At 44.2% G+C, this 20909-nt stretch overlaps 1 protein-coding gene across 1 annotated transcript in view; it reads right to left on the bottom strand.

Annotated features, from left to right (window-relative positions):
• Positions 1-20909, bottom strand: part of ttn.2 (titin, tandem duplicate 2) — a 209617-nt gene that overhangs the window by 74395 nt on the left and 114313 nt on the right. Inside the window, exons 130-176 of the mRNA XM_016662277.1 lie at positions 20160-20284; positions 19465-19731; positions 19005-19274; positions 18550-18849; positions 18049-18351; positions 17777-17964; positions 17037-17151; positions 16627-16914; positions 16398-16549; positions 16141-16288; positions 15531-15830; positions 14647-14934; positions 14268-14564; positions 13268-13454; positions 13078-13193; positions 12690-12989; positions 11566-11865; positions 11261-11366; positions 10974-11170; positions 10293-10598; positions 10055-10208; positions 9249-9373; positions 9040-9158; positions 8777-8957; positions 7839-8141; positions 7527-7725; positions 7150-7322; positions 6765-7067; positions 6522-6678; positions 6296-6438; positions 6089-6207; positions 5808-5985; positions 5440-5724; positions 5060-5353; positions 4671-4970; positions 4223-4531; positions 3904-4130; positions 3515-3829; positions 3295-3409; positions 2903-3211; positions 2633-2814; positions 2400-2529; positions 2131-2282; positions 1893-2040; positions 1577-1797; positions 854-950; positions 441-737 (exon numbers count right to left, since the gene is read on the bottom strand). Coding sequence (XP_016517763.1) covers positions 441-737; positions 854-950; positions 1577-1797; positions 1893-2040; positions 2131-2282; positions 2400-2529; positions 2633-2814; positions 2903-3211; positions 3295-3409; positions 3515-3829; positions 3904-4130; positions 4223-4531; positions 4671-4970; positions 5060-5353; positions 5440-5724; positions 5808-5985; positions 6089-6207; positions 6296-6438; positions 6522-6678; positions 6765-7067; positions 7150-7322; positions 7527-7725; positions 7839-8141; positions 8777-8957; positions 9040-9158; positions 9249-9373; positions 10055-10208; positions 10293-10598; positions 10974-11170; positions 11261-11366; positions 11566-11865; positions 12690-12989; positions 13078-13193; positions 13268-13454; positions 14268-14564; positions 14647-14934; positions 15531-15830; positions 16141-16288; positions 16398-16549; positions 16627-16914; positions 17037-17151; positions 17777-17964; positions 18049-18351; positions 18550-18849; positions 19005-19274; positions 19465-19731; positions 20160-20284 — 10088 coding nt within the window. The remainder of the gene's footprint in view (positions 1-440; positions 738-853; positions 951-1576; positions 1798-1892; positions 2041-2130; positions 2283-2399; positions 2530-2632; positions 2815-2902; positions 3212-3294; positions 3410-3514; positions 3830-3903; positions 4131-4222; positions 4532-4670; positions 4971-5059; positions 5354-5439; positions 5725-5807; positions 5986-6088; positions 6208-6295; positions 6439-6521; positions 6679-6764; positions 7068-7149; positions 7323-7526; positions 7726-7838; positions 8142-8776; positions 8958-9039; positions 9159-9248; positions 9374-10054; positions 10209-10292; positions 10599-10973; positions 11171-11260; positions 11367-11565; positions 11866-12689; positions 12990-13077; positions 13194-13267; positions 13455-14267; positions 14565-14646; positions 14935-15530; positions 15831-16140; positions 16289-16397; positions 16550-16626; positions 16915-17036; positions 17152-17776; positions 17965-18048; positions 18352-18549; positions 18850-19004; positions 19275-19464; positions 19732-20159; positions 20285-20909) is intronic.

The raw sequence follows: 20909 nt of genomic DNA, 5'->3' as shown, positions 1-20909 counted from the left end.
AATGGCTGGAAGTTTAATTTATGTTCTGTTTAATACTATATGTTTGATAAGAGCTGACTTACAGATCGTTTTGTGAAAATGTGAAGAGCTTGTTTTGCGTTAGCATCGTTAGCAATGAAGCTAACGGTCTAATTAGCATATGAAATGACTAAATTACTAAAATGACTGTTTATCATTAGTAACAGGTAAGGATAACGCTTTGCATGCTTTATGGCACTAACAATTTTATTTGGTGCATTCATTTCACATGAAAAAGAGCTTTTATTTTCTGCTTATATTTTAGTTTCACTCATTGAGCTTTTCAAGCCATAATAATAAATAATTGAAAGCTGTCAAGAAGGACTTAAGTTTCCTGGTTCATGAAAACTTGATTTTGACTCGCTGCTTAATGGTGATAAAACAACACTGTGTATCCAACGCCTATATAACAGTAAACTCACCCAGCACTGCCAGCTTGATGTCCTTGGAGACAGTACCCAGGCTATTACTGGCCGTCAGGCTGTAGAGGGCGCTGTCGTTCCGGCTGGCCTGCTGGATCAACAGTGTGCACTTGTCTGGGGTCACCAGTTTGTTGATGTGCTGGTCATACTGGACAGCAGCCTTTTCCTCGGGTTTGGCCAGGCTGGCCTTGTGCCAGGTCAGCGTTGGGAAGGGACAGCCGCTGATCCTCGCCACGATGCTGACGTCGCAGCCCTCCTCGCCCTCCATGGCTTCACGCAGCTCAATGGTGGGAGGACCTGCAGAAAAACAACAAACATAAGAAATTAACCATTGGCTAAATATAAAACCCAGATAGTTATAGACATGTTTCCAAGGAAAACAATAGGAAATGATTGAGGTAGTTGTCACTCACATGTCTGATCCTTGATGACCAGAGGTCCAACGGTGGCAGAAGGTCGGCTGGGTCCAGCTGCATTCACAGCTTTTACTCTGAATTCATATTCTCCTCCCTGCAGGTCAAGTTTGATTTAATTTATTTAGGATGATTCATGACAGTGTCAAGAAACACAACAATATATTACTATGCAAATCACATAACAGAACACAGTACATGTAGTTCTATTAAAAGAAGCAAAGACGAAAAAACAGAAACATAAATCTAAAAACAAAATATAAGACACTCGATGTTAAGCAGTGGAAGACATTATCAAACAGTTCATGACTGGTTTGTCTTCAACCAATTTTTAGAAATTGCAATTTTTACACTGATGCAAACTAATAGTCCATCCCATGAACATGCACCTCTGATAGATGCCTCCTTCTGGCTAAACTGTGTTTTGCACCTCAGTGTGTTTGTATCTTACTATCCCATTATCACCTAATGGTGGTGGGACAAGCTTTTTAAAAACCTTAAGAATAAGACAGACGTGTTGTATAACAGTACGTTATATGAGGGAAATAAATTACTGCATGCTTATAAATTCTAGCTCACTGTGTTTTGAGAAAAGATTGTACATAACAGAAGTTTCCTAAATTGAATTTGATGACGTTTGAAGAAAACTGGTCTTCACTGTATTGTATTGACGAACTACAATTGCTGAGTGCTGTATCTACAGGCAAGAGGTAGTAAACTGACCTCCTTCAGATCCTCCACAATGAAGGTGAGCTCCTCCACATCCCTCTTGTTGCACTGCTTCCAGGTCTCCTTCTCCTTGCCGCTGGTGTCCCAGCTCAGACGCTCGATGATGTAATGTTTTACAGGTGAGCCGCCGTTGTTCTTTGGAGGCTCCCAGCTCAGAGTGACGGTGTTCTTTGTGACTAGGTTTACCTTCAGCTTGGTTGGGGGGTCAGGTGGGTCTGAGGAGGTGGCAAAAGAACAATAAACTTTGTAGACACTATTCTGGAAATATAGTGTTGTATGTGTGCAGCTGGAAAAGTGGGATTGTCCTTACAGATGGGATCTCTGGCTCTGATGGGTTCGGTTGTCTCGGTAAAAGGACCAAATCCCAGTCTGTTTTCTGCTCGAACCCTGAACAGGTAATCCTGACCCTCAAGCAGGCCTGGAACCACAAAGGCCTGGCTAGCACAAGCGGCATTCACCTGGGAGTAAAACAAATAGGCCAAAGTTATCATTCAAGCACAGGAAACATGAAGATGACGAGGCAGAAAATCAACCCACTGCCTTTTTACCTTGGTCCAGGCCTTGTCAATCACAGACTTCTTCTCAATGAAGTAGCTCTTGATCCTCTCTCCTCCGTCAGTGTCAGGGAGCTTCCAGATCAGCCTCATGGTGGAGCGAGTTACATCTGTGACCTTCAGGTCCTTTGGAGGTCCAGGAACATCTTCAAACAAAACCAAAAGCAAAGTCAGACGTCCATAAACATAAAATGAACAATTTCTACAAACCATAAACTCAGGTTAATTCAGACAGAACGTTTCTGCTGATTAAAGGTCCATACCGACGACAATGACTCTGACGTTGACATGTTTCTGTCCAGACTTGTTCTTGGCTGTGATGGTGTAACGTCCAGAATGGCTCCTCAAGCTCACAGGGATGTTCACGATTGACGTAGTGTCTGTGGACTCAACCTGGAAACAGTCATAAGCATTTTAATACAAACTCTTATAGGTCTGGATTTGATATGCTTCCTTTCTGAGCCTCGCACACCAAAGAACAATCAACTGTCCTTACCTGAGCCTCAACAGGGATTGTGTGCAGTTTATTCTTTTTCTCGCTCTTGGCTTTGCCTTCGTAGTCCCATGTAACCTTGGGAGCAGGCCGGCCCTTAATGGTTGCAGGAATCCTGATTGGATCTCCAGCACGAATGTTGACTAGCTCCTCAGCCATGACATCAATTGTAATGACAGGAGGAACTGTCATAAAGAGAATACATCAACAGAAGGTCAGAGACAAGTAAACTGGTATCTGTTTGCTGTTTTGACAGTTCAAGGTTCAACATACGTTGGACATCCTCTATCAGAACTTCGCTGGTGCGCGGGCTGGGGTCAGACTCGCCGATGTCGTTGACAGCGATGATCCTGAAGCGGTAGCGTTTCAACTCACGGAGACTGGGCACGGTGAACTCTGTGGTGGGGTGCAGGCTGTCAATGTCGTTGATCTTGTGCCACTCTGACGAGCCCTCATCCTGAATCTGGATAATGTAGCCCTTAATGGGGCTTCCTCCGTCATTCTCCGGTGGCTTCCAGGACAGCATGACGCTGTGCTTCGTCTTGTCAGCAACCTCAGGAGCAGCGGGCATGCTTGGAGGAGCTGGGAGATGAGAAGAAGTTTGGATTTTTGAATAAACATTTATTTATTAGCTTCGGAAAATGTTCCTGGTGTGATGAACTCACTGATTGGATCAACTGCAAAGGCAGAGTCAGACGGCCCACTGAATGGTCCAGTTCCAGCTGAATTGGAGGCAGCAACCCTGAACTCGTACTCAGTTCCTTCAAACAGTCGAGTCACCTGATTGAAATAGTAATGAATGTGTTTAGTGTTTTTGAAGTTTCATCTATTAAAGTGACCACAATAAAATACCTTTAAGCAACAAACCAACCCCAGGAAGCTCACCTGATACTCCCAACCTTTCGTGCCTCTTTTAGTGACCGGCACCTTGTTAACTTTGGCCCAATAGTCCGTTCCTTTCTCTCTTTTCTCCAGCCAGTAGCCAGTGATCATTGAGCCTCCAGTCTCTCTAGGAGGCTCCCATGTTAGTGTCATGGAGGTCTTGGAGTATTCTGCAATAGTTGGTTTTTGTGGTGGGCCAGGAAGACCAAATGGATCTGTGATAAGGACTTCCTCCGTTGTACATGGGTCAGATATGCCGTACTTGTTTTCGGCTCTGACTTGGAACAGATAGGTCTTGTTGGTCTCCAACTCCCACACCTATAAAAGGAAGAGCGTTAGCCCTCCACTTACAGTCACAAGCGCATATCATTAATGCTTTTGTTGTGACATACCCCTAATTTCCTTTCAATTACGGCATTGTTGACCACTTCCCACTGCGGCTCAGGTGGAGCCTCTTCTCCCTCTTCTGGCTCAGGCTGGTCTTTACGCACTTCCTTCCTCTGAATAATGTAGTTGGTCAGCTCGCTTCCACCATTATCAACTGGTGGGTCCCAGTTTAAGTAGCAAGACTCGGCCCTGATGTTTGACACAGCCAGATTCCTGGGTGGTGTTGGTCGGTCTGAGGAGAAAACAAGCAGAAAGTCAAAACACTAATCTTAATTAACTTTTTAATTTCTTTAGCAGCATGTTCCCCGCATGTTGCCCACTCACCAAGCACCATGACATAGACGGTGTGTTTGGCGGAGCCCATGTTGTTGGATGCTGACACAGTGTAGCTGCCGCGGTCCCTCCTGTTGGCAGCTGGGATGGATAGTTTGGTCTTGGCATTCAACCTTCCAGTCACCTCTGTTTCCAGAAGCAGTGTCTCTGTCGGCTTGTCGATCAGCACGTCGTCCTTGGACCACTCGATGTTTGGGATGGGGAGTCCAATGATTTCGGCAGGAATTTCAATAGGCTCACCCTTCTTCACAGTAATGCAGTCAGCAGTAAAATGCTTCAGCATGTGGACCTCAGGACCAACTGACAGATTGGGAGAGACACCAAAATTCAGGACATGAGGAAAAACATTACCAGCATACCTACCGGTTTGACTTTGCTTATATAAATATTTCTATGAATACAATGGTGCAATGGAAGTTTTAACGAAATGTGGTCTCACCTTCATCATCTTGAATTACTACAGTCAGTGGAATGGACGGCTCACTCTCTCCAATGAGATTTGCACACTTGATTCTGAACTCATACATCCAAGCCTCCTCCAGGCCTTCAACAGTGAGAGTCATATTGGGGCAGATCTCTGTGTTGCAGGGCTCAAAGGCCTGTTGGTCCTGCCTCTTCTTCTCTACGAAGTACCCTATAATTGGGCTGCCACCATCACTGCGCGGTGGCTTCCAGGCCAGAGTGATGGAGTTTTTGGTCCTCTCTGTGTAGTGGAACTTCTCAGGGTATGATGGTGGACCTGCGCAGTCATCAAACCCAGTTATGTTTCAGTTAAAAACTCAACTCTGAATTCTTTCTGTCCTGGCGATAAAAAGATTTTGAACTTACCCTGTGGATCCACAGCTTTGATGGGTCCCAGCTCAACAGGAACACCCAAACCGTACTTGTTCTTGGCGGTGACACGGAAGAAGTACTCCTGTCCCTCCATGATTCCTACACACTCGCACTTGGACGAAGGAGTTTCAACAGGCTGCCTCCATGTGTGCATCTTAGCATCCCTTCGTTCCACAAGAAAGCCTGTCAGATCGCTGCCTCCGTCATCTTCTGGGTCATCCCAGTTCAGGAAAATCATCTTACGAGTAACAACGACTGGCTTCAAGTCCTTGACAGGACCAGGGACATCTAAAACATTAAATAAAACAAGGCATTAATGTAAAAGTACTGGTAATAATATTATGTTCTTGCAGGTTTGCTGGACTTTTAGTTACCCATCACTTCCACTCTGGTTGATGCAGACTTGGAGCCACTGGGGTTGCAGGCAGAGATCTGGTATTTTCCACAGTCTTGCCTCTGGACATTCTTGATTGAGACAACACTGTCGTTGCCCTCACTAAGGATCTCAACACGGTCTTTATCTGGTTTGCCATCATCCTTTGTCCAGGTGATGGACGGATAGGGTTTACCAGTGACTGTAGCAGGAACACGCAGCGTCTCTCCAGCTCTGATGATTATACCATTCTTGATGGCAAGGTCCATGTCAATTACTGGGACCTCTGTGGAGTGCAACAAGGAAAGGTTAGAATGCTGAAAATACAAATGGTCCAAAAGTAACTAGAAGTTCTCGTTTTAGGCAGACCTGCTGGGTTCCGGACAAAAACAGCGTCTGTGAAACCAGGGGTTCCTTCTCCTGCAGCATTGCAGGCGATGACTCTGACTGTGTACTTCGCTCCCTCACGAACTCCATAGACAGTGAAGTTACGTTGCTTCCAGGCACGTTCTGTTGATCTAGACCAGTCCTTGGTACCAGCCATTGCCTGAGGAACAGACAACCAGTCTAGTCTCAGTTGGGGGTTTTCAGATGATTTACCAGAAAACATGGTATATTCCTGAGCAAAACCATAAACTAAATCTTCTGACCTTATCCACATGGTATCCCAGAATCTCTCCTCCACCATTGTCGGCAGGAGGATCCCACTCTACTTCGATGGAGTGGTCAGTGGTTGCCACCACTCTGGCAATGGGAGGTCCAGGTGGCACTACAAGGTTAGAAGAAATGCCATAAGTTGATTAAAATATCATCTGACTAGCATCTTCTGGTGTGAAGATTTAGATTAGTTTACATACAGATTGGAGCCTGTGCTGTTTTAGGCTCAGAGGGAGGACTGAACTTTCCAGGGCCGGCCTGGTTTTCAGCCGCCACCCTGAAGATGTAAGTGAGTCCCTCCAGGAGACCTTCAACGTTCAGCTCCGTGTCTGGGACGATGTCCCTGGAGATCAGCACAGCAGGAAGGATTGTTTTCATGAGCTTGGAGACGTGCCTCTGTTTGAAATGAGAATCAGATTTCCTCACCTGTTGACACGTGCCCAGTGGGAGCTGTTGATCTCCCTGCGCTCCACCCAGTATCCCAGAATGGGGCTGCCATTGTCCTTTGGTACCTCCCAAGTGACCAGCATGCTGTTGGCTGTGACGTCATCAATCTGTGGCTTATCTGGAGCCTCAGGAGGTTCTGAGGAAAATGTAAAAAAAGTCTTAGTTTTTTTCTACTACTTGTACAGACAAAGCTACTGATAATATTCCCTTATATGTGCATACCGAAAGGATTCTTAGCGATGAGAGGTTTGGAGACGCAGGGTGGACCAGGGCCAAACTTGTTTTCAGCTATGACCCTGAATATATACTCCTTCTTCTCGATGAGTTTGGGCACCAGGTAGCGGCAGCCTCTGAGTGTGCTGGTAACACAACTCCAGCCGAACTCCAGCTTGGAGTTGTCCTTCTTCTCCAGGGTGTAGTTGAGGATCTCACTGCCGCCGTCATCCAGAGGAGGATCCCACTTGCAAATGACTGAGTTCTTCCTCACTTCCTCAAATCTAAAGTTCACAGGAGGACCAGGAGTATCTGCAAGCACAATAGATAAGCTCTTATAGTGTGACCACTCAACTGACTGTCCAAATGTGCGATAACATCAGTGTTCCCTTACCGAGCACGTTGACCTCGCAGGTTGCTGAGGCAATGCCGTGGTCGTTCTCCACCTTCACCATGTAGACCCCATGATCTGGGCGGACTGACTCATTAATGACGATGGAGGACACGCCCCTGTGGCTGTTATTGATGGTCAGACGTTCATTTATGGTGGGATAGTCAGGCTCCTCCACCACTGGCTCAGCAGCTTCTTCCTCTGGCTTCTTCTCCTCCTCTGGCTTCTTCTCCTCTCCTTCTTTCTTTTCCTCTCCCTCCTTCTTCTCCTCTTTAGCCTCTGCTTCTCCCTCTGGCTTTTTCTCCTCTTCCTTCTTCTCCTCTCCCTCTTTCTTCTCCTCTCCCTCTTTCTTCTCCTCTCCCTCTTTCTTCTCCTCTCCCTCTTTCTTCTCTGGCTTCTTCTTCAGGGGTTTCTCAGGTCTCTTGTGGAGCGGTTCAGGCTGGATCACCTGGTTGTTCCAGTACCAGGTGATCTGAGGGTACGGCGAGCCGGAAATATTGGCGTCCAGGCAGATCTCGCAGCCTCGCTTCACGCTGAGGCCGGACTGCAGGCTACCACTGAGGAAAACCTTTGGAGGATCTGAAACACAAAGTAAAATTAACTTAAACTTGGCTCTAAAACCCAACAGTGGAACGACAGAAGAGGAAAGTGGTACTCAGCAGAACATTGTTGAGTTTTTTCCTTCCCCTTACCAACAGCATCAGAGGCTTTAACGAACAATGTGTTGCGTGACGGATCACTGATGCCAGCAGCGTTTTCAGCTTTGACTCTGAACATGTAGTTCTTGCCCTCTGTTAGTCCTCTGACTGTGTAGGACAGGACAGGAACCAGGAAGTCATTGCACCTCTCCCACTTGTCCTCGCCCTTCTGCTGCCTCTCCAGAATGTAGCCCATAATTTTGGCGCCGCCATCATACATAGGAGGCTTCCAGGTCAGGGTTATAGTGCTGGAAGTGGGGTTGTGGGTTTCCACATCCACTGGCGCGTCAGGAGCATCTGGGTCAAGTTAAATTATTAACAGGACATTATTTTGACCACGAAATAGGGAACAAAGTTGTAATATTACCAAAATAAAGTCATAGTTACTAAAATAAAGTGGTAGTATTACCAAAATAGTCAAAATAATAGAAAAACAAAGTTCTAAAAATATGAGAACAAAGTCGTAATATTACTATGACAAAATCGCAATAAAACAAGAATAAAGTTCTAATATTATAAGAACAAAGGCATAAAAATACAAGAATTAATTTCTATTATTACAAAACTGAAACCATAGTGTAACAAGAATAAAGTCGTAAAAATACGAGAATACACATAAAATAAGATTAAAGTTGTAATATCAGAATAAAGTAATCAAAATTAAGATAATGAAGTAGTAATTTTATTAGAACAGTCAACTTTTTTTCTTGTAATATGCAAGAAATTAAAGTTATCATTTTATTTTCATAAAACTATGACTTTATTGTGCAATTAAATAGTTTTTCTCTTTGCTTGGCCGTAATTCTCCGTTGCATCAGCTAGCATCAGCTAGCATTATTTCAATACACAAAAACCATGAGCAGATTGAGACATACAGCCTACAATAAGTCAATTTTCATGAATAGTATCACAAAGTAAACTATTTTTCATACGTTTTTGGTCCTCTGCAATGACAGGGTTGCGCAGTTCGATGAACTCTCCTCCTCCAATCTTGTTGACGGCCTGGACTCTGAAGTAGTACTCTCCGTTGGGGATGAGGTCTTTCACCGTCCAGCTCACCTTGTTCTCTCCAGACATCATGTTGACGTAGGTCCTTCTACCAGCCTCACGCCGCTGCAGCCACATGAGCACCATCAGTTTGAGGTATTAAAACTATCAGAAACTTTTTTATTTTAAAGCTGAAAATGAAACGGACCTGAAGGACGTAGTGAAGAATCGGGCTGCCGCCGTCATAGTCTGGAGGATCCCAGGAAACTTTACATGAGCTCTTTGTGATTTCTGATGCAACAATCTCTTTGCAGGGACCAGGAAGACCTGAAGACACAGAGACATGTTGAAGAACTGTTTGTAAGCATTAGAGATGAATGTGTTTTAATGACAGATAAATGGAATGCATGTGATTACCGATCACTTTCACGTTAATGGTTGCACTGGCACTTCCCAGTTTGTTCTCCAGAGTCACTTTATAAACTCCAGCGTCGGGGTGAAGGCTGCTGTCAATCTCCAGGTGACAGGAAGTGTACTCCTTCCTGCTCCGACAAACAAATCAGCCAGAAACAATCAGAATGAGGAGTTATATACATTTCTTTGTGTTTAATCTTTAAGCTCTCAGTCAGGGTTCACACATTTTCCCACGATAAAATTCAAACATTTTTCAAGCACTTTCATTTTCAAACGTTTCCAGCACCACACTTTGGAGATAAAAAGTCATTAAGCTATTAGGAGTAATAAATATTCATTACATTGAAACAATCCAAACAAATGTTAAAGTAAATTATTTTGCTGCTCAAATGAAATGCCTAAACATGATAAAAAAAAAGTTATAAAATAATCTCTAAATAAATTTTCTCACAAAGTTTTCTGGAATTTAGCGAATGGAAATAATTTAGGTAAATCTAACTAACTTAAAATACGAAAGGTTTAGTCAGATTTAACTTCACAGTGAGAAAAGAGGTGTATTTTTATTAGGTGTTTGAAAATATCTGGTTTCAACTGCACATAATATTTTCAAAATTTAGGCTTTTAATCAAGTGCTAAATTGCACTTTATTACAAAACTGTGCAATTTGAATATCAAGAACTTTCAAGGACTTTATACCTTGAAAACACCTTACTGGACCTCAAGCATTTTCAAGGATTTCAAGCACCAGTACGGACCCTGCTGGTCTGTTGGTTGTGTCTGGACCTTAAACTGTTAGTCGTTGTTCTGACCTGAACAGGAGACGCTCATCAGCCTTCAGCTCCTTGCCGTCTTTGTGCCAGGTGATTTTGGGAGACGGGACGGCTCTGAAGGGAACTGGGATGTGGAGCTTCTCTGTTTCCACCACAACGAGGTCCAGAGTCTGGAACTCCAGTGTTGGGTTACCTGGGACCACGACGAAGAGGAGGATGTTTAATCATGCTTTGGGAGTTTCTATGTTTGCTTAGGAAACAGATGTGGTGTGCTTACAGTCAGAGTCTTTGGCAAAGACATTTTCTGAGATGTCGGAGGGCTCACTCTCTCCTACAGAATTGATGGCCCTCACTCTCAGTATGTACTCCTTCTCAGGGATGACGCCCTCCTCCACTCGGTACTTCAGCTCCTTCACTGGACGGGAGTTGACCCTCATCCACTTCTCGGTTCCGGCCTCGCACATCTCGATGTGATAGCCGCGGATCTGGGAGCCGCCGTCCTGCTGCGGAGGCTTCCAGGCGATGGACAGGAAGTCCCTGCTGGCTCCGGTTACATGCAGCTCGATGGGAGGAGATGGGATTCCTGAAGATAACAAGAAACAGGCTCAGAGCTCAGAACTGACCCTTCAGAGACACATAAAGACAGTTACAAAGTTGGCCTTCTATCACCTGAAGAACATTTCCACTATTAAAGAACTGATGTCCCAGCAAAATGTAGAGAAACTCATCCATGTATTTATCTTCAGTCGCATTGACAAATTGATCAACATATTTGTATATCGATGATTTTGATGATGGCCCGTGACAAAATGTAACCCCTGTTACTTGTTTCTCAACCGGTGACTGTATGATGTTTCTATGATATAAAGCACTCTGAGCTGCCTTATTGCTAAAATGTGCTATAGAAATAAATTTGATTGATTGATTGTGGACTCCAACACATTGGACTCAGGCTGACCTGTTGGATCTTCAATGGTCAGGATCTCGGTAGGTTCACATGGGTGTCCGGCTCCGGCCTCATTCTCAGCCCGGACCTGTAACTGGACTTCTGTTCCCTCAATAACATCCGTTACCCGGTATTTACAGTCTGGACCAGAAGTCTTTCCACATTTCACCCAGCGAGTCCCAAGCTTCTCCTTCTTCTCAATAGAATACCTGGATGGAGCAAATGCCAGAAGATGAACATAATGGGAACAGCATTGAACAGCACTACAGCCTAAATGAGGGCGAGTGAAGAAATATCACCTGAGTATGGGTCTACCGCCGTCGTTTTTAGGTGCCTCCCACTCCAGGTCCACATACTTTTTGGTCACGGAGTAGACGGTGAGTGCATAGGGCGGCCCAGGAGTAGCTGCAGCACAAACATGTTTTATTTTCAACCACACAAGATATTTTATGTAGCTATGCTTCCATTACAAAAGCGTGCAAAATTTTGTTGATATTCCGCTAATGTAAAAAAAATACAAAATTTTGAAATTGCAGTATTTCCAAATAATAATAAATATATCAAAAGAGTTTCTAATGGAAATGTTTCCTGATCTGCCACTTACTGAAAGTGTCCTTGGCCAACACGGAGTCCTCCAGCTCGCAGAACGGGCTGACACCCACGGCGTTCTCTGCGGCGACTCTGAACACGTACAGCGCTCCGTCGTTGAGCGGCGTCACGGTGGTCTTCAGCTCCTTCACGGTGGTGTCCACGGCCTGCCAGCCTTTACGCCTGACGTCGCGCTTCTCCACGACGTAGTTGGTGATGCGAGATCCTCCGTCACGCTCCGGAGCCGTCCACTTCAAGTCAGCGCTGCTCCGGCTGATACTCACCACCTCCAACCATCGAGGAGCCGATGGAGGATCTGAGGAGGATGAAACAGAAACGTCTTCAGTTTCATTTACTCAGATGATTATCTACAACGCTGTTTCTATAGATCCATCTTCAAGTTGGGGTTATGATGTTATTCTTACTTAATACTGTAGAACGTACAAATTAACAACACAAAGCCACAAATTGAAATTGTAAAATGATTAGTCCTAGGATCTAAATTATATCTACTTTATTTAAATGATATTTTTACAGCATCCCGTTTTTTTAATTGTGTAACATTTAAAAACAATACCAATTTTTTTTATGAATACGGACGAACTAATACAAACAGCAGGCAAAGAGCTAAGCTGAGTTAAAAAACAAACAGTGGTTTTATTATAAGTTTACTAAATTTATAGTATTTTCTGATAAACAGATATACAATAATGTAAAGGTACATGTAAATGAAGTTGAAATCGATTGTGTTTATGAGAAATATTTTGGGATCATTCTAGAAAACAAACTTAGATGAAAGCCTCATATTGAGTATATTGGAAAGAAAATTGCAAAAACTATTGGAATATGGTTGAAAATAAAAGATTTAACAAATGTAAACGGCTGACGTGTTAAATACTCTGAGGCTATGAATAGGGTAGGTAAGTAAAAGCCTCGGCTTCAGTTTGTAAGTTATTAGTTTGTAATGTAGCATTTTGTTTTGTTTTTTGTAAGTTGTTAATTTACCAAACTAAAATAAAATGAATCTGAATGTTTGGAAATGCCCTTGTATTATCTGGGATTATCTGGTATCTCCTGAACATTTTGTTCCTTACATTAACTTAAAGGTATTTGCTCTTTCTGAGTGTTAGTTTTTCTTACTCAGCCTCTCCTTGCACAGCACCGGGTCGCTGGGCTCGCTGGGTTCGCTCTCCCCGGCCACGTTAATGGCTCTCACTCTGAACGAATACTCCTGCTTCTCCATCAGGCCCTTCAGGAAGAACTCCAGGAGGCTGATGTTCTCTGCCACACGGATCCAGTCCGTGGTTCCGCTCTTCAACATCTCGATGACGTAGCTGTCGATTTTGGCCCCGCCGTCGTGCTCGGGTTTGGTCCAAGTCAGGAAGCAGGAAGTCTTGGCTACATCCTTCACTGTGGGTTTACCAGGAGGCCAAGGAGGATCTGGAAAAAGAGCCAACATGAAGGATTTAATTTACTTTATAACTTTAAATGATACAACAACCTGTTTCAGATTAAAAACATGTGGTACCAATAGGGTCTTTGATAAGGATTGGATCTGTCTCTTTGCTGGGTTTTCCAGTTCCAGCCAGATTTTCAGCCAGGACTCTGAACTTGTACTTCTTCCTTGTGGGAAGACCTTTCACTCTGCAGGAAAACAGGACGTCGTCAGTAAAATCCCCACCAAAGACGCTCCTGACCAGACACTGAGCTGGCCTGACCTGTAGTTGGTGTCTTTGATGGGCAGCTTGTTGCATCGTATCCACTTGTCATGGTCCGGTTCGTATCTCTCCACCCAGTAGCCTGTGATGGGGCTGCCTCCATCCTCATCCGGCTCGTACCAGTTCAGGGTCACGGCGTCTTTGGCGATGTCTGAAGGCTCCAGTTTGTAGGGAGCTCCAGGGGTGTCTGGGCCAAACAACAGAATCATATTAGACCTCGCAGAACTTTAGCAGAGCTTTTAATTAACTTAAAGGTAACCCACTATGTTTCCATGAACAGATTAGGATAGATCTATGGGCTAAACAAAACATGTTAATTGCACGTTTTGGACAAAATCATTCTTGAGATTTTAGTCTGGTCAGTTCTGCTTATTTTGAGCTCCTTTCAGACTGAGCAGCTTTTGGGCTTCTGTCACTTTTAATCCAAATGCTGACCATGCCCCTCAACTCAACGTTTACATTCATATGTGAAAATGGCTGCAAACAGATGTACGACTATACAACTGTACATCTTAGAAAAGCAGAAGTGGAGCCTCCTGCACAATCACCAAGAATGCAGCAGTGGTAAGTCAACAACAAAACCCTTGTATTTTCCAGCAGCCATTGTAAAGCACATAACAGCGGTAAAACCAGCTGACCAAAAGGTCTGGAGCTCATTTTGGGTTGCTAGGTGACGGGCGGAACTCTGCTGGGGTTGTTAGGTAACGAGCTGGGTTAGGAAAGTAAGGGTTACAATGTTACAATCCTGATGATTTGTAACTTACATTCAGAAGGTTTATGAAACGGCTCATTTTATGAAACTTATTGCTAAAAAATGTCTTTTTTAAGCACTTTTGCTGTTTTTAGAAGCAGTATAGACCCAAATAAAAGTACAAAAATGTGCAAAATGTGGATTTTTAAGAGTGTTTGCAGGGTCTAACTTAGCTGAAGAAACTTTGTGAAAATGTATTGTTTTTATTTATAAAGCCTAACTACTTGATGTCGGAGTCGGATCACCTACCAAACGGATATCTGGCGATGATGGGCAGGTGTTCAGCTGGTGGACCGACACCGAACTGGTTCTCAGCAAAGGTTCTGAAGATGTACTCCTTGAACTTGACCAGGCCGACTGCCTTGTATGTGGTCTGTTTGACGGTGGAGGACAGCCGGTGCCAGATCTCGCTGTCGGCAGCTCGGCGCTCCACGATGTAGTTGGTAACTCTGGAGCCGCCGTCGTCGCGTGGCGGGTTCCAGGCCAGGAGGCAGGTTTCGTTGGTGATCTCAGAAATGTCGAAGGCAGCAGGAGGACCAGGTTTGTCTGTTTTACATCAGAAATACTGATTTAATTACAACTTAAACTGAGATAGACATTGTATTTCAGGGTTGCCAGCTCTTCTCACCAAGGATGTTGACATCCACAGTGGCGGTGGCGCGGCCGCTGCTGTTGGTCGCCTCGATGATGTAGGTGGAGCTGTCGTCTCTCTTGGTCTTAGCAATGGTGACGGTGGAGTGTCCCGGCTTGGTGTCGATGGACACCCTGTCGTCTGGCTTCAGAACCAGGTCGGCCTTGGTCCACTTCACTCGGGGTTCAGGCTTTCCCTTCACTTCGGCTGGGAGTTCGATTTTGCTGCCAGCCTTGGCCGTCAGACCGGCCAGAAGCTTGGCATCAAGCTGGATCTCTGGAGCCTCTGAGGATGGAATAACGATAAAAACTCATCAGAAACTTTTCATTATATCTTAAGCATTTTGCTTTTTTCTTAGACTGTGTGTCACTAGGCCTGTCACAATAAATTTTGGTTGATAAATCTGTCCAAGAAATTATTGTAATAAATTATAATATTGTCATTTTTGAGACCATTTTAAACTAATCTTTATTGTTTTTAGAAAAACTAATCTTTCTAAACAGTGGCTTTTCAATGATAAGTGGAGCATCTATTTAATGATTGTTGTCCAACTGGAAATTATTGAGGTTATTTTAATCTATCATGCAATTTACAGTCCTTTGTTTCACAGAAATAATGGACGCATAAACACAAATAATGCTCTGGAAAAACATTCCTATTTCTATCAGCTTCTCTAGGATTCACAAAACGAAGTGTGATTTATGTCATTAAACTGCAAATTGCAACTGCATTTTAATATATTTGCTAGATATTTATTACTGCTTTTATTGAACAAATTGGAATTCATCATGACAAAGTTACCATGATAAGAAATTTATCACGATAAATGATAATACAGTAAATGCCACCCTGCACTGATCTTTATCAGTCCATGTTTTTACCTATCGGATCAACGGCCTGGATCTCGTCTGTGGGCTTGCAGGGCCGGCTGGCTCCAAGTCGGTTCAGAGCTCGGACTCTGTAGGCGTACCACTCGCCCTCGATCAGACCGGTCACCTGGCACTTCAGCTCCGGCACCATGTCTCCGCAGGGCTCCCACTTGTCTGTGCCTCTCTGGCAGCGCTCCACGTTGTAGCCTCGGATGCCGGTGCCACCGTCATATTTTGGCGGCTCCCAGATGAGGAAGATGCCACTGGCTGACTTGTCTCTCCACTTCAGGTTCTCTGGTGGGTCTGGCACAGCTGGAGAGAGGGAAAAGTGTATGAGTTAGAAAGTTAGAAGAAGATCAAAAGGCTTGGAGATGTGGATCGAAATAGTCGACGTATATTTGTGTAGTAATTTTGATAATAGTGTTTGACTACATGCCATGCTTATTGCTTGTTTTATTTTTGGTGATTATGATGTTTTTATGATGTGAAGTATTTGCTGATATGTGCTATGCAAATAAAGTTGACTTGTTTTTCTAAGATGTAGATATTAGCCAAAATAGCATCTAATCTAATTCATGTCTTTAAAGGTTTAAATGTTAATTGTGCAGTTAGTCTGACTTACTGGCTGGGGAAGAGACGTTGACGGGCTCATCGATGTAGGCCGGCTCTCCTGGGCCGCACTTGTTGCAGGCGGTGACTCTGAACAGATACTCCTTCCCTTCAACCACGTCGGTGACGGTGAACTCCAGATCCTGGATCCCTGTTACAACCTGAAACAGTTTGATTCTGTTACCAGCAAGGCCACAGATCATCTCACTTCTGATTTATTCCTTATCCCGGTTACATGACGATGATTAAATCCAGACACTGTTGTCGTACCTTCACCCAGGTCTTGCGGGACAGGTCCCGTTTTTCCACCTGATAGCCGGTTAGAGGACTTCCTCCATCGTGTTCTGGAGCCTCCCAGCTAAGATGGACGTGCTGCCGGGTCACCTCTAGGACCTTGAAGTCCTTGGGAGCGCTGGGTGCAGCTGGAAACAAAAACACAATGAGTTAAAACAACGATTAAAATCCATTTTCCCCCCAGATTTTCAGTATTTTTCCGTACCGATGACGTTGACTTCGATATCTCCAGACACAGAGGTGACGTCGTTCTCCAGGTGGAGGGTGTAGATGCCTTTGTCTGGCCGGACGCTCGGCGTGATCATAAGCTCTGTGAAAGTGGACTTGGTCATCAGGGAGACGCGTTCGTCTGCGGTCGTCACCTCCTTCTCTCCGAAGGTCCACTTGGCGACGGGGGTTGGGTATCCGGCGATGGGAACTCTGATGGTGAGAGGCTGAGGGACGATCACTTCCAGGCCGTCTTTGAAAGCACTCAGGTCAAAGGATGGAGCAACTGGGGAGGCATGATGAGAACAAAGACCTTATTATAACACCTCATTGTCTCTTACATTAGTGAAAAACTCATTTTTCATTTTTTGGAGTCACTGCTAATTCGACAAATGTCACGACTCTCACAATGTGGGTCGTCTGCCAGCAGAGGTCCGATGACGTTTGACGGTTCAGAAACTCCAGCAGCATTTTCAGCAAACACTCTGTAGTTGTACTTGGTTCCATATTTCAGGCCAGACACCTGAAAACATACAAAGATGTTAGAAAGTGAACAGAAATCTGTGATCCTCAGTAAGAGGAATATAGATTTAAAGCAGCAAGAGATCTTAAGAAACTTTAAATGCTTTCAAGTTGTAGCGCTGCCATACGTATGAGGGGCATTGTAGATAGAAAAAAAGGAATACATTTTGTTAAAGAATTCTGAAATTTTGGGATTCATCTCAGAAATTTTCTAGAAAAAACTTGAAAAAGTCAAAAATTCAAATTTGAATTTGAAAGGGTAAAAATTTACAACTTTTTGAAATTTTTTGAATTTGAAAGGTCAAACATTTCTGATGTCCTATTCTTTGATGTTGAAACCAATAAAGAATATGATATATAACACAAAATATGGTGAATTTGATGAAATAAGGTGTTTGGTATGTCTCTACCAAGATGCAAATTAAAAACTTTAAAATGGAGGAAGGTGTTACTTTTGATTCATTAAAAAAATGGGACAAGTAATTATTTGAGCTACAAATCACCGATTAGATCCAGTCAACTGAAAACTGGTTGACAACAATCTGACTGACTGACTTCTAGTTAGAACGACGTGTTACAGACAGAAAACGGGCCATCTGGGTGTCTGGGTGTCTGTCATCCTGCACCTTGTAGAAGAGGTCTGGGCAGAGGCGGGCGTTGCAGCGGAGCCACTTGTCGGTTCCCTCCTCGCAGCGTTCGATGATGTAGCCGGTGATGATGCTGCCGCCGTTTTTCAGAGGCGTCTCCCAGGTGAGCTGCACTGAGCTCTTGTTCTGGTCCTGCCAGGTCAGGTTCTGAGGTGGACTGGGACGTTCTGCAGAGAGGAAAAAAAAATAACTTCAGACTGAGACTGGGATGATAATTTTGTACTAAACATAATTTACTCTCCAGTCCTCACCGATTGGATCCATGATCTTAACAGGTCGTGACGCGGCGCTGGGTTTGCCCTCGCCAGCTTTGTTCTCAGCTTTGACTCTGAAGATGTACTCCTTGTTCTCAATGACGTCATTGATGATGGCGCTGAGCTCGCCGGCTTTCGCCACCTGGACAGGCGACCACTTCACCGACGTCCTGTCGCGCAGCTCCACGATGTAGGAGGTGATGGGAGAGCCGCCGTCTGACACTGGAGGGTCCCAGGAGACGGTGCAGCCGAACTTGGTGACGTTTCCAACGTCAACGTTCAGAGGAGGTTCAGGAACGTCTGAAACCAGGAAATGAAATATGGAATGTTTCATATTCCAGCTACCGAAAACATGTTATTGCCAAAAAAATAAAAAATAGCTATGTTGATTTAAAAAGCAGTGGAAACCCAAATGGAAGCATAAAAAACGTGCAAAATGTGTAATTAAATTGTTAATCATAAACAGGAGCAGAAGAATATATTCAAAGTTAACCCTACCAAACTTGTTCTTTGCTTGCACAGCCTCGTCCGTCTCAACGAAGGGTCCGTTGCCGACCCTGTTTCGGGCGCTGACTCTGAAGAAGTAGAAGGAGTCCTTCTGCAGCCCCGTCACTGTGTATTCAGGGCTCTCTGAGTGGTCGGTGGCCAGAGTCCAGGTCTTACGCTTCACATCGCGCCTCTCAACCACATAGCTGACCACTTTGCTGCCGCCGTCGTTCTCAGGCTCCTCCCACGCCAGGCTGACCTCGCCGTCCGCGGTGTCGACCACCTGAAGGTTCTTCACAGGTCCGGGAACATCTGGAAAGAAGATTCACAACATTTGAAGATGTTACAAACATTATAAACAGCTTGTGCTAACCATATGTTTGGAAAATTATGAACTGGAACTGCCACTCCAACATGTAACCATCTCCAGTTGACTTTAGTCGACATTTTCTCCACAGGAAGCTCACCGATGACGTCCAGGTTGATGAAAGCTTCTCCCTGTCCGTGTTTGTTCTTGATGACGATCTTGTAGCGGCCTTGGTCCGACTTCTTCGGGTCCTTCAGCCGGTACTCGGTGCGCTCGGCGGAGGTGTAGATGTTGTCTTTGGGCAGACTCTGGTTGTCGTACAGCCACTCGGCCTCGGCCTGAGGGTAGGCGCTGTACGGGACGGCCAAGACGATGGGCTTCCCGGCGTCTGTGACGTAGCTCTGATCGGTGGTCTTTATCTGAGGAACAGCTGGAGGAGGATAAAGGTTAAAAAACTGAACATCTTTTTCTCTTTTCAATGAAGCCACTAGCAACTGCTGAAAGACCAGCTCCTGCACACTGTGGAAGGATTTATAAATGTAGAAATATTTAAAGTTCAGCAGACTGGCGCTAACGTAAAGGTTGTTCATCAATCTTTCTCCAGTGAACTGGACGCTCACCTGCCAGCTCCAGCTTGGCCTTGGCGTCCTTGTCCTTGACGATGACCCTGTACAGTCCCTGGTCTCTGGGTCGGATCTCGCAGACCTGCAGCCGGTGCAGCTTCCCCTCGCTCATCATCTGGAACTTGTCTCCCTGGACGACGGTCATGTTGTTGCGCAGCCATTTCACCTCCACCCGGTCCTTGTTGAGCTCCACCTCAAACACGATGTCCGAGCCCGGAGGCTCAAACACGTCCTGCGGAGGTCTGATGATCTCCACTGGAATCTCTGTGGGAAACACAATCAGTCATGAAGATTAGTACCAAGTATTACCACGTAGTTTTTGTCTAGTTTCCAGTGCAAACATCTAAGTACACTTGAAATAAAACAAAACCAGCCTAGAAGTACCTTTCAGCCAGACATAGGAGCTTATATTTGTTTCACATGTAGATTATTTCACTTATAACATGGGAAAATATTTTGTTATAAGTGCAATAACCTGCCAGAGAAACTAGTATTTTTTTAATCAATATTAAAGAATTATTCTCTTAAAACAAGCTCCTTTATCTTCATGAAAATATACTTGTAAATAATTTTTGGTAAATGTCTTAGTAAACTAAGACATTTGCCCCAGAAAATAGACAAAAAACCCCAAATAGTAAGATTTAGTGTTTTTGCGGTGCAGGTTCCTCTGAGGTCTTTCTGAGAAAACAAACCTTCAACAAAGAGCCTGGCTCTGGACCTCTTATCGTCGACTCCACAGGCGTATTCACACTCGTCATCCGGCCTGCACTCCTTGATCCGCAGTGTGCAGAACTTTCCGTCTTTCACAAACGTGTATCTGAAAAAGCAGTAACAGTCGTATCTACAGGAATCCTTCTCACTCCCTAAACATTTAAATTCAACAAGAAAACTCCTGATTGCTCTGAAGAAAATGTTTTATCATCCAAATTAAATGCAACGTGGCACTAGGAACATGTGTAATCGAGATATTATAGATTTATGCAACGTTTTCCACCATCAGAGACACCGAAATTTATAATGATGACTGGAATAATTTTACCCATGTAGGTATTTTGGGTGTATTAAATAAAAAAAAGTTGTTTTTAACTTTTTGGCTGCTTATAGGTAGGCTAAGCTCACGTCTATACCAGTGTAATATGGCCGTTGTAGATATAAAAAAAGGAGTAAAGTCAAATTTTTTTGAGTTATTTATTTCTTTTAGGAAACTTTTGACTTTTCAAATTGGGAAATTTCCATTTTCTGGGGTGGAATTAAGGGGTTTTATTGTCGTCCATTGTTATGGAGGTGAACTGCTCAATATAGCACAGCATTGATTCTCGACCATATCGCCAAGCCCTATTGTTCATATTATTGGTGTTAGCTTTAGCATTTCCATAAAATCTGGAGTGAGAGGGGTGTGCATCAGGAACAGGTAGAGTCCACCTCTCTCTCTCTCTCTACAT

Source organism: Poecilia formosa, unplaced genomic scaffold (genome assembly GCF_000485575.1).
Source record: "Poecilia formosa unplaced genomic scaffold, Poecilia_formosa-5.1.2 Scaffold367, whole genome shotgun sequence".
Classification (NCBI taxonomy): Eukaryota; Metazoa; Chordata; class Actinopteri; order Cyprinodontiformes; family Poeciliidae; genus Poecilia; species Poecilia formosa.
The sequence above is the reverse complement of the archived record's forward strand: the minus strand, read 5'-3'. Positions and strand labels throughout refer to the sequence as shown.